Source organism: Somniosus microcephalus, unplaced genomic scaffold (assembly GCF_052327205.1).
Source record: "Somniosus microcephalus isolate GS21.2 unplaced genomic scaffold, FLI_Smic_1.0 unresolved_chr2, whole genome shotgun sequence".
Taxonomy (NCBI): domain Eukaryota; kingdom Metazoa; phylum Chordata; class Chondrichthyes; order Squaliformes; family Somniosidae; genus Somniosus; species Somniosus microcephalus.
In genome coordinates this window covers 91,071,288-91,087,777 of record NW_028225180.1, presented here as the reverse complement: position 1 = coordinate 91,087,777, position 16,490 = coordinate 91,071,288, and the positions used below count along the sequence as shown (strand labels likewise).

General features: G+C 58.2%; 1 protein-coding gene across 1 annotated transcript in view; it reads left to right on the top strand.

The window, feature by feature from the left end:
* Positions 1–16,490, top strand: part of mta2 (metastasis associated 1 family, member 2) — an 82,156-nt gene that overhangs the window by 36,286 nt on the left and 29,380 nt on the right. The window contains exons 3-4 of the mRNA XM_085975716.1: positions 2,569–2,665; positions 9,900–10,111. Coding sequence (XP_085831842.1) covers positions 2,569–2,665; positions 9,900–10,111 — 309 coding nt within the window. The remainder of the gene's footprint in view (positions 1–2,568; positions 2,666–9,899; positions 10,112–16,490) is intronic.

Sequence of the window (16,490 nt, the reverse complement as noted above, 5' to 3'; positions counted from 1 at the left end):
TGCTTGTCCTTGTCCTCCCTGCTCCTCCACTCCACCGTTGGCCCTTTCCACACTTTTTCTCCAAATCCCTTTGCCTTCCAATCTCTTTGCCTGCTTTCAAACGCCTCGGATGGAGCCTCTGGCCGCAAACTGTGGTGTAAATACAAGCTGTGGTTTGAATGTCCCTGGGCTAGCGAGGGGGGGCAGATGGCAGCATCCGCCGGGGTCACTGTTCGGTGTGCTCACCAAGTACGTGCGGGAGGACATCGAGCAACAAGAGGTTTGGTCTCAGCATGAAGCTCCCGTGGTCAAATAGCCTGCTTGGGTTGCACCTGAAAAATGCCCACTTGGGCAGGGTACCATGGGGGCGGGGGGGTAGGGTGCAAGCACCCATGGAGACAAAGCCCAGGAAAATCAGCACCGAGCGGAGAGGAGGGGTGGGGTGGGGTGTGCGGATCCAGTTAATCTTGTGTTTCCGGGGTCCTCTGTTTACAGTTCGTGGAATGTAAAGCAAAGCAAAAGGACTTGCGTTTCTCCCACACCTTTCACTTCCTCAGGGCTTCACAGCCAATGAAGAACTTTCTTTCAAGTGTGGTCACTGTTGTAATGTAGGAAACGCGGCAGCCAATTTACACACGGGAAGATAACCGGATCATCTGTTTTTAGTGATGTTGGTTGAGGGGTAAATATTGGCCCCAGGACACCGGGGAGAACTCCCCCTGCTCTTCTTCCAATAGTGGCCGTGGGATTGTTTACATCCACCTGAGGGGGCAGACGGGGCCTCGGTTTAACGTCTCATCCAAAAGACGGCACCTCCGACAGTGCTGCGCTCGCTCAGTACTGCCCCTCCGACAGTGCGGCGCTCCCTCAGTACTGCCCCTCCGACAGTGCGGCGCTCCCTCAGTACTGCCCCTGTGACAGTGCGGCGCTCCCTCAGTACTGCCCCTCCGACAGTGCGGCGCTCCCTCAGTACTGCCCCTCCGACAGTGCGGCGCTCCCTCAGTACTGCCCCTCCGACAGTGCGGCGCTCCCTCAGTACTGCACCTCCGACAGTGCTGCGCTCGCTCAGTACTGCCCCTCCGACAGTGCGGCGCTCCCTCAGTACTGCCCCTCCGACAGTGCGGCGCTCACTCAGTACTGCCCCTCCGACAGTGCGGCGCTCCCTCAGTACTGCCCCTCCGACAGTGCGGCGCTCCCTCAGTACTGCTCCTCCGACAGTGCGGCGCTCCCTCAGTACTGCCCCTGTGACAGTGCGGCGCTCCCTCAGTATTGCCCCTCTGACAGTGCGGCGCCCCCTCAGTACTGCTCCTCCGACAGTGCGGCGCTCCCTCAGTACTGCCCCTGCGACAGTGCGGCGCTCCCTCAGTACTGCCCCTGCGACAGTGCGGCGCTCCCTCAGTACTGCCCCTGCGACAGTGCGGCGCTCCCTCAGTACTGCCCCTGCGACAGTGCGGCGCTCCCTCAGTACTGCCCCTGCGACAGTGCGGCGCTCCCTCAGTACTGCCCCTGCGACAGTGCGGCGCTCCCTCAGTTTGCCCTTCTGACTCGGAGGTGAGCTGCCCGCTGAGCTGGGTGTGAGTGAGTGGACCAGTCACACACTGTGACTCGGAGGTGAGCTGCCCGCTGTGTTGGGTGTGAGTGAGGGGACCAGTTACACACTGTGACTCGGAGGTGAGCTGCCCGCTGAGCTGGGTGTGAGTGAGGGGACCAGTTACACACTGTGACTCGGAGGTGAGCTGAGCTGAGCTGGGTGTGAGTGAGGGGACCAGTTACACACTGTGACTCGGCGGTGAGCTGGGTGTGAGTGAGGGGACCAGTTACACACTGTGACTCGGAGGTGAGCTGCCCGCTGAGCTGGGTGTGAGTGAGGGGACCAGTTACACACTGTGACTCGGAGGTGAGCTGAGCTGAGCTGGGTGAGAGTGAGGGGACCGGTTACACACTGTGACTCGGAGGTGAGCTGCCCGCTGAGCTGGGTGTGAGTGAGGGGACCAGTTACACACTGTGACTTGGAGGTGAGCTGCCCGCTGTGTTGGGTGTGAGTGAGGGGACCAGTTACACACTGTGACTCGGCGGTGAGCTGCCCGCTGTGCTGGGTGTGAGTGAGGGGACCAGTTACACACTGTGACTCGGAGGTGAGCTGCCCGCTGTGCTGGGTGTGAGTGAGGGGACCAGTTACACACTGTGACTCGGAGGTGAGCTGAGCTGAGCTGGGTGAGAGTGAGGGGACCAGTTACACACTGTGACTCGGAGGTGAGCTGCCCGCTGTGCTGGGTGAGAGTGAGGGGACCAGTTACACACTGTGACTCGGAGGTGAGCTGAGCTGAGCTGAGCTGGGTGAGAGTGAGGGGACCAGTTACACACTGTGACTCGGAGGTGAGCTGCCCGCTGTGCTGGGTGAGTGAGGGGACCAGTTACACACTGTGACTCGGCGGTGAGCTGCCCGCTGTGTTGGGTGTGAGTGAGGGGACCAGTTACACACTGTGACTCGGCGGTGAGCTGGGTGTGAGCGAGGGGACCAGTTACACACTGTGACTTGCCCAGTGCTATTTTCTGCAGCGTGCAAACTGGATGTGATCTTGTTTTAAGCAGACGGGCAGCGGCAACGTGGAAGCCAAGGTGGTGTGTCTGTACAGGAGACGGGATATTTCCAGCAACCTCAACGGACTCGCGGATAACCATGCGCGTGAGTACCGGCCGATTTACCCGGGGCCTTGGAAATATGGAAGTTCTGCTGCCTGTGTGGGGCCGAGGGGCGGCGGGTGGAGCAGCGTAGTCCTGCGGAAACCATTTCAAACATCATCTGAGCCCGAGGTGACATTAGTTTTAGCGGAGTCATGCCCAGCACCAGTGATGGACCTGAGGACGCTGAGTCCTAAAGTTAAGGCTAGCCGGTTAATGCCATGGGGAAAGGCTTTATTTAACCCCAGAAGGATTTTCATGTCTGACGTCTATTAAGACGAATAATGCACTCTGCCAGTGCTTGCGCAGTGTGAACCAGAGTGTTGTGTCCCAGTAGTCTCCTTTAGAGTACTGCTCAGGAAGGATATACCGGCCTCGGAGGGGGGGCAGCGCAGATTCACCAGAATGATACCCGAGGCTTAATGGGTTAAATTACGAGGACAGATTGCACAGACTGGGCTTGTATTCCCTCGAGTTTAGAAGATTAAGGGGTGCTCTGATCGAGGCGTTGAAGATGATTAAAGGATTTGCTAGGGTGGATAGTATTTCCTCTGGCGGGGGGAGTCCAGAACAAGGGGGCGTAACCTTAAAATTAGAGCCAGGCCGTTCAGGGGTGATGTCAGGAAGCACTTCTTCACACAAAGGGTGGCAGAAATCTGGAACTCTCTTTTCCCCTTCCCCCCCCCCCCCCCAAAGCTGTTGAGGCTGGGGGTCAATTGAAAATGTCAAAACTGAGATGGAGAGATTTGTTGGGTCAGGGTATTGAGGGTTACGGACCCAAGGCGGGTGGATGGAGTTAGGTCACAGATCAGCCGTGATCTGATTGAATGGCGGAACAGGCTCGAGGGGTTGAATTGCCTCCTCCTGTTCCTATGTTCCCAGTGCTCGTTGTGCTGTATTACCTCTTGTGTGGCAGTGGAACTCTGCTGTCATAGGAGGTATGGTAGCACAGTGCTTAAGCTACTGGCCTAATGATCCGGAGACCCGAGCTCAAATCCCACCACGGCAGCTGGGGAATTTAAATTAATTCAATAAATCTGGAATAAAAAGCTAGTATCAGTAATGGTAACCATGAAACTATCAGATTGTGGTAAAAACCCATCTGGTTCACTAATGACCTTTTAGGGGAGGAAATCTGCCGTCCTTACCCGGTCTGGCCGATATGTGACTCCAGACCCACAGCCATGTGGTTGACTTTGAAATGGTGGCTCACCGCCACCTTCGCAATAACTGCAAGCGAGCCTTGCCAGCAACGGCCACATCCCAGGAGCGAATTAAAAAAAAAAAAAAAAAACATTTTTTAATTGCTAGTCGGAGTCTTGTTGTACCGCGTCTTCTGCTAAGGTGGGCCTGCGTTCCCGTAAGATCAAATCACGTTGAGTCATTCGGCCAGGGAACTTTGCAGATTTCCGCTGAGCTCCGAAGCGCCTACGTTTTAAGATCGTTTCCCATTTGTAACCGTGTAATGTCTGCGTGGGCAAGATTTATCACTTTTTAAAATAATATGATGAAGTTAAGTATATAAACGTGCAGATACGGCAGTGTTTATGTTGCAGTGACAAATTACTTTTCTGCAAAACCACTTCATCCTGTCTGCAAAGGCTGAATGTAAATCTTGTAAAATAAAAATCACTCCTCTCTGCTGGTAATGTGAAGGAAGGATTTGCATTGCGTTGAGCAATCCTCGAGGTTCTCATTCACATTCTCTCCCCCCTCTCCCCTCAATAAAACCAAGACCACGGCCCCAGAGGAGCACTCAGTTGTAAGGGTGACGGGGTGACGGGCTGCCTGTAGGTCAGTAAGTTCCCACCAGCTCGTGCGGCGTGGTTTTATAGGGGGCGCGAGACTCGCGATCGTCCGTCCGTTTGAAACGGCTTTCGATTCTGTTTTTTTTCCAAAAAAACGTTGATGCAATCAGGAACTTGGAGGAGTTGCAGAGCTTGAGAGCAGGGCCGATGGTTCAACGGCATCACTGGAACTTCTCCAGGTTGGCCGTATTATTCCAGCTCCCTTATACTGTCAGCCTCGGTACCTTCTCCCGCTCGAACTGCCTCTTCACACGCTGCCCCTTCTGTTATCCTCCCTCTGCTCACTACTCCCTCGTGTTGGTATCAAGCCTTCGCTTAAATGCATTTCTTCTCTCAGAGGGTCGTGAATCTTCTGGAATTCTCTACCCCAGAGAGCTGCGGAGGCTGGGTCATTGAATATATTCAAGGCGGAGTTAGACAGATATTTGAAAAACACGGAGTCGAGGGTTATGGGGAGCGGGCAGGGCAGGGAAGTGGAGTTGGGGCCAAGATCAGATCAGCCATGATCTTATTGAATGGCAGAGCAGGCTCGAGGGGCCGAATGGCCGACTCCTGCTCCTATTTCTTATGTTCTCATCTCTACTGATGTTAATCCAGCTCCCTCTCACTGTCACTCAGTAACCCCAGTGCCCTGTGTTACTGACTATCTCTACTGATGTTAATCCAACTCCCTCACACTGTCACTCAGTAACCCCTCTCTCCCAGTGCCCTGTGTTACTGACTGTATCTCTACTGATGTTAATCCAGCTCCCTCACACTGTCACTCAGTAACCCCTCTTCCCCCACCGCCCTGTTACTGACTGTATCTCTACTGATGTTAATCCAGCTCCCTCACACTGTCACTCAGTAACCCCTCTCCCCCAGCGCCCTGTGTTACTGACTGTATCTCTACTGATGTTAATCCAGCTCCCTCACACTGTCACTCAGTAACCCCTCTCTCCCAGTGCCCTGTGTTACTGACTGTATCTCTACTGATGTTAATCCAGCTCCCTCACACTGTCACTCAGTAACCCCTCTTCCCCCAACGCCCTGTTACTGACTGTATCTCTACTGATGTTAATCCAGCTCCCTCACACTGTCACTCAGTAACCCCTCTCCCCCAGCGCCCTGTGTTACTGACTGTATCTCTACTGATGTTAATCCAGCTCCCTCACACTGTCACTGGAGTAACCCCTCTCTCCCAGTGCCCTGTGTTACTGACTGTATCTCTACTGATGTTAATCCAGCTCCCTCACACTGTCACTCAGTAACCCCTCTCTCCCAGTGCCCTGTGTTACTGACTGTATCTCTACTGATGTTAATCCAGCTCCCTCACACTGTCACTCAGTAACCCCTCTTCCCCCAACGCCCTGTTACTGACTGTATCTCTACTGATGTTAATCCAGCTCCCTCACACTGTCACTCAGTAACCCCTCTCCCCCAGCGCCCTGTGTTACTGACTGTATCTCTACTGATGTTAATCCAGCTCCCTCACACTGTCACTGGAGTAACCCCTCTCTCCCAGTGCCCTGTGTTACTGACTGTATCTCTACTGATGTTAATCCAGCTCCCTCACACTGTCACTCAGTAACCCCTCTCTCCCAGTGCCCTGTGTTACTGACTGTATCTCTACTGATGTTAATCCAGCTCCCTCACACTGTCACTCAGTAACCCCTCTTCCCCCAACGCCCTGTTACTGACTGTATCTCTACTGATGTTAATCCAGCTCCCTCACACATTTCGGATCTGTAACTGCTTCAGATTTGTTCCCGCTTTATATCGTTAGCATCACTGTTCGAACAGAATTTTCTTTCAAAACATCCACAGCAGTGAATGAAAATGTCTTTCACTTTGTAGTTTTTGTAACTGTTTTGTGCTGTGGCGTAGCTATCAGAGTTACGCAGAGCAGGACCTGCTCTCGAACTCATCTTTTGCCTGAGTTTTGATTTGCTGAGCTATTAAGAACTATTTGTGCTTCGTATGCGCCAGAATCCATTAGCAGCGTCAGAACGTGCTTTTAAAACTCACACAGTTCTCACCGAACAGAGACGTTTACTTTTATTTTTAAATAAATTTCCACGTTCACTCTCTCTGGCAATAAAACTGCGTTGTTGGTTATGGGGATGAGCTCCTTGTGGTCCCAGCATTGTGGCTCTACCATCCTTCAATTGCCAGCTACCCTGTTGGGACCAGTATCTTGGTGGCAGAGCAGTCGGTTTGGATTTCCATGTGAACTCTCCCCTGTTTAACTTTCCCCCCCATCGAGGTCAGGGATCGAGCATGGCCATGTGAGGGAGGGGCGATGGTCGGGTTTTTAACCCGAGACCCTAAGGCTGGTCACGGTGGGTCTCTGATCTCGTAGGGTTGCGGGGGACCGGTTCCCTCGTGTGGCAGAGTGCTGTGGATTTCAGAATACGAGCCCATCTGTAGTTAGCGACAGCCCTTCCGTGCGAATCTGCCCTTGTTGACGCTGTTCAGACAACGAGGTGAGAAAATGAATAATTTTGGGGGGGGGGCGGGGGGTGTTCGCAAGTTCTCCCCGACATTTCCCCCTCGTCGCTTGTCTTTCCTGACCAATCTCACATGCCCACCTGATAGGGGGAGCGCGGTGGTGACCCGTGGGGATGATTCCTCCTCTGATATAATTGCCTCGGTCCAGCGAAGCACCAGCCAGCGGGAGGGAAGAGCTGTGGCTGGGGGCTCGATGAGTGGGTGGCTCAGCAGGGTCGAACTCCAAATCATTGTCACTGTGTCACCAGTCAGAGAGAGGATGGTTTCAATGGTGAAACAGCATGTCAAGGTGTGGGCGGTACAGAGGTGTTAGCCGTGGCTCAACTCTCTCTCTCTCTCTCTCTCTCTCTCTCTCTCTCTGAGTCAGAAGGTCGTGGGTTCGAGCCCACTCCGGAGACTTCCACACATTATCCAGGCCGACACTCCCATTGCTAGTACTGAGGGAGTGCCGCGCTATCTGAGGGGCAGTACTGAGGGAGTGCTGCTGCACTGTCGGAGGGAGCGCCCCACTGTCGGAGGGGCAGTACTGAGGGAGCGCCACACTGTCGGAGGGGCGGTACTGAGGGAGCACCAAACTGTCGGAGGGGCAGTACTGAGGGAGCGCCGCACTGTCGGAGGGGCGGTACTGAGGGAGCGCCGCACTGTCGGAGGGGCGGTACTGAGGGAGCGCCACACTGTCGGAGGGGCGGTACTGAGGGAGCGCCACACTGTCGGAGGGGCGGTACTGAGGGAGCGCCAAACTGTCGGAGGGGCGGTACTGAGGGAGCACCAAACTGTCGGAGGGGCAGTACTGAGGGAGCGCCGCACTGTCGGAGGGGCGGTACTGAGGGAGCGCCGCACTGTCGGAGGGGCGGTACTGAGGGAGCGCCACACTGTCGGAGGGGCAGTACTGAGGGAGTGCCGCGCTATCTGAGGGGCAGTACTGAGGGAGTGCTGCTGCACTGTCGGAGGGGCGGTACTGAGGGAGCGCCGCACTGTCGGAGGGGCAGTACTGAGGAAGCACCCCACTGTCGGAGGGGCAGTACTGAGGGAGCGCCGCACTGTCGGAGGGGCGGTACTGAGGGAGCGCCGCACTGTCGGAGGGGCGGTACTGAGGGAGCGCCCCACTGTCGGAGGGGCGGCACTGAGGGAGGGCCGCTCTGTCGGAGGGGCAATACTTGAGGGAGTGCTGCTGCACTGACGGAGGGGCGGTACTGAGGGAGCGCCACACTGTCGGAGGGGCGGTACTGAGGAAGCGCCCCACTGTCGGAGGGGCGGTACTGAGGGAGCGCCGCACTGTCGGAGGGGCGGTACTGAGGGAGCGCCCCACTGTCGGAGGGGCGGCACTGAGGGAGGGCCGCTCTGTCGGAGGGGCAATACTTGAGGGAGTGCTGCTGCACTGACGGAGGGGCGGTACTGAGGGAGCGCCACACTGTCGGAGGGGCGGTACTGAGGGAATGCCACACTGTCGAGAGGGCAGTACTGAGGGAGCGCCGCACTGTCGGGGGGGCAGTACTGAGGGAGCGCCGCACTGTCGGGGGGGCAGTACTGAGGGAGCGCCGCACTGTCGGAGGGGCAATACTGAGGGAGTGCTGCTGCACTGACGGAGGGGCGGTACTGAGGGAGCGCCGCACTGTCCGAGGGGCGGTACTGAGGGAGCGCTGCTGCACTGCCAGAGGGGCAGTACTGAGGGAGTGTCGGAGGGGCAGTACTGAGGGAGCGCCGCACTGTCGGAGGGGCAGTACTGAGGGAGCGCCGCACTGTCGGAGGGGCAGTACTGAGGGGGCGCCGCTCTGTCGGAGGGGCAGTACTGAGGGAGCGCCGCACTGTCGGAGGGGCAGTACTGAGGGAGCGCCGCACTGTCGGAGGGGCAGTACTGAGGGAGCGCCGCACTGTCGGAGGGGCAGTACTGAGGGGGCGCCGCTCTGTCGGAGGGGCAGTACTGAGGGAGCGCCGCACTGTCGGAGGGGCGGTACTGAGGGAGCGCCGCACTGTCGGAGGGGCGGTACTGAGGGAGCGCCGCACTGTCGGAGGGGCGGTACTGAGGGAGCGCCGCACTGTCGGAGGGGCGGTACTGAGGGAGCGCCGCACTGTTGGAGGGGCAGTACTGAGGGAGCGCCGCACTGTCGGAGGGGCAGTACTGAGGGGGCGCCGCTCTGTCGGAGGGGCAGTACTGAGGGAGCGCCGCACTGTCGGAGGGGCGGTACTGAGGGAGCGCCGCACTGTCGGAGGGGCCGCCTTTCTGATGAGACGTTAAACCGAGGCCCCGTCTGCCCTCTCAGGTGGATGTAAAAGATCCCACGGCCACTATTGGAAGAAGAGCAGGGGGAGTTCTCCCCGGTGTCCTGGGGCCAATATTTATCCCTCAATCAACATCACTAAAAACAGATGATCTGGCCATTATCACATTGCTGTTTGTGGGAGCTTGCTGTGCGCTAATTGGCTGCCGCGTTTCCCACATTACAACAGTGAGGGCACTTCGCAAAGCCAAAAAAAAAGCCCTTTATTGGCTGTGAAGCGTTTTGGGCCGTCCCGAAGTGGTGGAAGGCGAGGGGGAGAAATGGGGAGTTGGTTCTTCCTTTTAGTGGGGGACACTGGCAGCGCAAGCAGTGGTGCACGCGGCAGTGGAAAGGGATCGCCAGGCCCGGTGTTAGCGGAATGTGAGGGTCAGAAGACCCTGAGCGCCTGGCGAGCTGATCAAAGACCGGCTGATCCGAAAGGAGCAGTAGCTGCCAATGTGCAAGCGGGATTTTGGGGCGGTGGTGGCGTGTCTGCTTCAAGAGGAACTAACTGCACAGGGTGCGTTTCCCAATCTCTCTGGAGAGAGCCGGTTGCTGCCTGAGGCGGGGGTGTTGGAATGTTTAATTGCAGGGGGAGCCTGTTGTTAAAAGGCAGCCCTGTTTGTGCAGCCTCTCCACGGTCTCCCTCTCAATGCAGCCCTTTCTTGTGGTTTATTTCCAGTAATTCCTGAGGGGAAAAAGCAAAAATACGGGATCCTCCCTTTGCCGGCTGCAGAAGAGGGCAGGTGGCCGACTGCCCACACACAGCGTGCTCACAGCCTAGGTTGGGCCCTCGAGGTCCAGGAGAGTCGACAAGCAGATGGCAAGTCTCTCGGTTATTTGCCTCCTGGGGGTGGTTCTCTTGACAGCCTGGTGGGTGAGGGGGAACGCCCGGTTTGGCCGCACAGCCCAGCACACCGCCCGCCCCGGGTAACACTGTAAGGTCTCTGCGTAGTTGGTTGATCCCGCGCATGGCCGCGATTGGTCACAGAACCCATGGGCCGGGGCTGGGATAAATCAGTTGGTGCCCCTCTCCTGAAATGCACATCTTCCCGCCCCCCCCACGCCCACCTTTTTGTTAGAAAGGACTGGTTGTCGGGTGAGAATGAATCCGTACTTGGCGGTGGTGCCCCCTCCCCCCATGGCTGAGCAGCCCACCAACCCTCAGCCAGCAGATGTGGGCTCACACATGCAGAATGGGGCCCTTTGGTGAGGTACAAGAGGGTGGTTTGCACCCTTGACAAGACGGCACCGCCAACAGTGTGGGCCCTCACGGTGCTGCCCCCCACCCTCCCGCCAATGCGGCGCTCCCTCAGTACCGACAGTGCGGCGCTCCCTCAGTACTGCCCCTCCGACAGCGCCGCGCTCCCTCAGTACCGCCCCCTCCGACAGTGCGGCGCTCCCTCGGTACCGCCCCCCCGACAGTGCGGCGCTCCCTCGGTACCGCCCCCCCCGACAGTGCGGCGCTCCCTCGGTACCGCCCCCCCCCCGACAGTGCGGCGCTCCCTCGGTACCGCCCCCCCCGACAGTGCGGCGCTCCCTCGGTACCGCCCCCCCGACAGTGCGGCGCTCCCTCGGTACCGCCCCCCCCGACAGTGCGGCGCTCCCTCGGTACCGCCCCCCCGACAGTGCGGCGCTCCCTCGGTACCGCCCCCCCCGACAGTGCGGCGCTCCCTCGGTACCGCCCCCCCGACAGTGCGGCGCTCCCTCGGTACCGCCCCTCCGACAGTGCGGCGCGGATTATGGGCTCAAGTCTCTGGAGCGGCGATTGAACCCACGACCACCTGACTTGGAGGCGAGGGTGTGGCCCACAGAGCCACAGCTGACTCCCAAGCAGCGTAGGGAGATCTCCCGGCGTCCTGACCGACATTCCCCCTTCAGTTAGAGACTGTAGATTAAATGATCATTTTTCTCACGATAGCTTGTGGGATCTTGCGTGAAAAATGGGTGCCAGTTCAAAAATAATTTGTTGTGTCAAGTGCTGTGTAATGTTTCAATGTTGAGATGCACTATAACCACAGGTATTGGTTTGTTTTATCATGATCAGGAGCAGGAACTCTTTCCCCGCCCCCAGCGCCCAAGACTGGTTGTAATGATAGAGAGAAACTATTTCCTCTGGTGGGGGGGAGACCAGAACAAGGGGGCAGAACCTTCAAATTAGAGCCAGGCCGTTCAGGGGTGATGTCAGGAAGCACTTCTTCACACAAAGGGTGGTGGAAATCTGGAACTCTCTCCCCCAAAGAGCTGTCGAGGCTGGGGGTGAATTGGTAAATTCAAAACGGAGCTGATTAGATTTTTGTTGGGTAAGGGTATTGAGGGAAACGGAACCAAGGCAGGTCGATGGAGTTAAAATAAAGATCAGCCATGATCAGATTGAATGGAGGTACAGGCTCGAGGGGCTGAATGGCCTCCTCCTGTTCCTGTGTAACATACTCGAGTGGCTGAATGGCCTCCTCCTGTTCCTGTGTAACAGGCTCGAGGGGCTGAATGGCCTCCTCCTGTTCCTGTGTAACAGGCTCGAGGGGCTGAATGGCCTCCTCCTGTTCCTGTGTAACAGGCTTGAGGGGCTGAATGGCCTCCTCCTGTTCCTGTGTAACAGGCTCGAGGGGCTGAATGGCCTCCTCCTGTTCCTGTGTAACAGGCTCGAGGGGCTGAATGGCCTCCTCCTGTTCCTGTGTTAACCCACAACCACCCTGCCCGAGATCAGCCCACGAGCAGCAGAATTCATTTTTAATTTGTGTTAAAACGTGGGGATTTTTCTTTGGCTGCGATTTTATCAAAAGTTGTGTGTGCCCAAAAATGAAGGTGAAACCTCGAACGTGAGGCTGAATGTCTGTAATTTAACACAAACCCTCCGCTTCAGCTGTGCCCTGTGTTTTCCCGTAACTTTTTAAAAATAGAAGAGGTTGGATCTAAAAGTTTCCTGCGCTGTCACAGACTCGTGTTGCGATGCCACTTTTTTCTTTTTAAAGAGTGTCTCGCACCACAGGAAGCTGAAGGTTGTGATGTGTGAGGCCTTAACTGGCCTGTGTGGAGCTTGTGTGTGTGGCCTGAGATTCACCCTGGGAGCCGCAACTTGCAGCATTAATCTCTGGCTCGGTGAGGGTTAATACAATAAAGGGCTCCTTTTTAAAAAATATATATATATATGATGAAGGCGGGGATGGGTGGGGTTCGGCCGCACATTATAAGGGGTTTCAGGAGCTCGCTGGCAGGGGCTGTGCCTGACTTTGTCTGCCCAATCTGTCGGCTGCAGGAGTGTAAAGGGTTAAGGACACATCTGACGCGAGGTTCCGCCCAGATTAAAACAGGGTTTCCTGATCGAGGTCAGCAGGGGCCTTTGTTGCTCGAGTGTGTCAGGGTTTTTTTTTAACTCCCCCTTCCTTGATACAAAAACGTGTCTTGCACGCCTACACGTGTGAGCTGTGGGCCCACAGGGTCGGGGGGGGGGGCGGTGCTAGTATGGGGACCACACTCGAGTGCAACATTAACCTCTCCTGCATTTATATAAGAAAAATCTGTTCCATTAGCAGGAGACGCTTGCTTATTCTGGTGATCGGGTTTGATTTCGGACCCAATTGATTGCCGATTTTCCCCACCCCGCTTCTTCCTCCCTCTCCCGGGGTACGGTTCCCCCTCGGCCTGCCCTTTTACATCGCAGTGTCGGGGTCGGGGCGGGTGAGTGCTCAGTCCCGACCTCAGACAGAGTGCGCAGCTTTTTGCAGCTTGATGGTGATCCGGAGTTGTGATCCCTGCCTAATATTTCCTCCATCCGTCCCTCGCTCTGAAGCCAATTATTCCGTCTCTCGCCGCTGTGCAATGCTCTCTGCATCTTATTTTTTTTTTAATATAATATATTAATCTTGGGCTTTGGAGCAGTAGGGCTGCTCTTTCTTGCTGCCGTTTTGCCTGTTCGAAATCCCGATTGGAAAAGTGGAAGGAATGTTAGAGCAAGGCAGCTCCCATCCAGTGTGTTCAAGAGGAGCCCCCGCTCTCCTGCTGCTCGGGCCCTGGAGCGAGGCATCGCGAGAGAGCAGAAACCATCTTACTGCGCTCGCACGGGTTGAGGGGCCCCCCATTAGCTCTGCATTTCTCTTCAGAATCAAATGCGCTAATATTTGAAATGAACCAAACCCAAAGAACGATCTGGCATTCCGACAAGGCGCCTCTCCACCTCAAGACGTCCCAAACCACTTCACAGCCACTTAAGCACTTTTCAAGTGTAGTCGTTGTGGTAATGTAGGAAATGTGGCAGCCAATTTGCGCACAGCAAGCTCCCACAAACGGCAATGTGATAATGACCAGATCATCTGTTCTTTAGTGATGTTGGTTGAGGGATAAATATTGTCCTCTCCCTTTTACGTCCACCTGACAGGGCAGACAAGGCCCCGGTTTAACGCCTCGCCCAAAAGACGACACAGCACGGCGCTCCCTCGGCACCGCCCCTCAGACGGTGCGGCGCTCCCTCGGCACCGCCCCTCCGACAGTGCGGCTCTCCCTCGGTACTGCCCCTCCGACAGTGCGGCTCTCCCTCGGTACTGCCCCTCCGACAGTGCGGCGCTCCCTCAGTACTGCCCCTCCGACAGTGCGGCGCTCCCTCGGTACTGCCCCTCCGACAGTGCGGCGCTCCCTCGGTACTGCCCCTCCGACAGTGCGGCGCTCCCTCGGCACCGCCCCTCCGACAGTGCGGCGCTCCCTCGGCACCGCCCCTCCGACAGTGCGGCTCTCCCTCGGTACTGCCCCTCCGACAGTGCGGCGCTCCCTCGGTACTGCCCCTCCGACAGTGCGGCGCTCCCTCGGCACCGCCCCTCCGACAGTGCGGCGCTCCCTCGGCACCGCCCCTCCGACAGTGCGGCTCTCCCTCAGTACCGCCCCTCCGACAGTGCGGCGCTCCCTCAGTACTGCCCCTCCGACAGTGCGGCGCTCCCTCGGCACCGCCCCTCCGACAGTGCGGCGCTCCCTCAGTACTGCCCCTCCGACAGTGCGGCGCTCCCTCAGTACCGCCCCTCCGACAGTGCGGCGCTCCCTCAGTGCTGACCCTCCGACAGTGCGGCGCTCCCTCAGTGCTGACCCTCCGACAGTGCGGCGCTCCCTCAGTGCTGACCCTCCGACAGTGCGGTGCTCCCTCAGTGCTGACCCTCCGACAGTGCGGCGCTCCCTCAGTGCTGCCCCTCCGACAGTGCGGCGCTCCCTCGGCACCGCCCCTCCGACAGTGTGGCGCTCCCTCTGCACCGCCCCTCCGATAGTGCGGCGCTCCCTCGGCACCGCCCCTCCGACGGTGCGGCGCTCCCTCGGCACCGCCCCTCCGACGGTGCGGCGCTCCCTCGGTACCGCCCCTCCGACGGTGCGGCGCTCCCTCGGCACCGCCCCTCCGACGGTGCGGCGCTCCCTCGGTACCGCCCCTCCGACGGTGCGGCGCTCCCTCGGTACCGCCCCTCCGACGGTGCGGCGCTCCCTCGGTACCGCCCCTCCGACGGTGCGGCGCTCCCTCGGTACCGCCCCTCCGACGGTGCGGCGCTCCCTCGGTACCGCCCCTCCGACGGTGCGGCGCTCCCTCGGTACCGCCCCTCCGACGGTGCGGCGCTCCCTCGGTACCGCCCCTCCGACGGTGCGGCGCTCCCTCGGTACCGCCCCTCCGACGGTGCGGCGCTCCCTCGGTACCGCCCCTCCGACGGTGCGGCGCTCCCTCGGTACCGCCCCTCCGACGGTGCGGCGCTCCCTCGGTACCGCCCCTCCGACGGTGCGGCGCTCCCTCGGCACCGCCCCTCCGACGGTGCGGCGCTCCCTCGGCGGCGCTCCCTCGGCACCGCCCCTCCGACGGTGCGGCGCTCCCTCGGTACCGCCCCTCCGACGGTGCGGCGCTCCCTCGGCACCGCCCCTCCGACGGTGCGGCGCTCCCTCGGCACCGCCCCTCCGACGGTGCGGCGCTCCCTCGGTACTGCCCCTCCGACGTTGCGGCGCTCCCTCGGCACCGCCCCTCCGACAGTGCGGCGCTCCCTCGGCGGCGCTCCCTCGGCACCGCCCCTCCGACAGTGCGGCGCTCCCTCAGTACCGCCCCTCCGACAGTGCGGCGCTCCCTCGGCAGCGGCGCTCCCTCGGCACCGCCCCTCCGACAGTGCGGCGCTCCCTCGGCACCGCCCCTCCGACAGTGCGGCGCTCCCTCGGCACCGCCCCTCCGACAGTGCGGCGCTCCCTCAGTACCGCCCCTCCGACAGTGCGGCGCTCCCTCAGTACTGCCCCTCCGACAGTGCGGCGCTCCCTCAGTACTGCCCCTCCGACAGTGCGGCGCTCCCTCAGTACTGCCCCTCCGACAGTGCGGCGCTCCCTCAGTACCGCCCCTCCGACAGTGCGGCGCTCCCTCAGTACCGCCCCTCCGACAGTGCGGCGCTCCCTCAGTACCGCCCCTCCGACAGTGCGGCGCTCCCTCGGCACCGCCCTAGAGTGTCAGCCTAGCTTTATGTGCTCAAGTCCCTGGAGTGGGAATTGAACCCACAACCTTCTGACTCAGAGGCAAGTGTGCTACCAACTGTGTACGGGGAATGGAATCTGGGATCTTTCTGTATACGGTCCTGTAACCCACCACTTTACAGTGTTTTCCACAATAGCACTGAATTAGTTAGCGTTGAGATGCTGGTAGATTGTAGAAGTGTCCCAAGGCTTTCTCAGTCCTACATCTGTGATCTATCTCCATACAACACTCAGACTAAGAGATTCCTGAGTGTGTCCTGTATATTTTGAGTGGAATTGTGTTTTAAACTTCGTTCTCTTGAAATCTGACACCTGTATCCAGGACAAGACACACAACGTGAACATGTTCAATCTGCAAAAGTGGGTTCATATATTTCCAGGCTAGAAAGGGGGACAAACTGACTCTCGGTATTTTTTTACAAGGTTGATACCAGAACTGAGGAGTTCTAACTATCAGGAGAGATTGAACAGGCCGGGGCTCTTTTCTCTAGAAAAGTGAAGGCTGAGGGTGACCTGATCGAGGTCTTTAATATTATGAAGGGGTTCGATAGGGTAGACGTGGAGAAGATGTTTCCACTTGTGGGGGAGACCAGAACTAGGGGCCGTCAATATAAGATCGTCACTAATAAATCCAATCGGGAATTGAGGAGAAACTTCTTTACCCAGAGAATGGGGAGAATGTGGAACTCGCTCCCACAGGGAGTGGTGGAGGCGAATTGCAAGGATGGATTTAAGGGGAAGCTGGATAAACACACGAGGGAGAAAGGAATAGAAGGATATGGTGATAGGGTGAGATGAAGAGGGT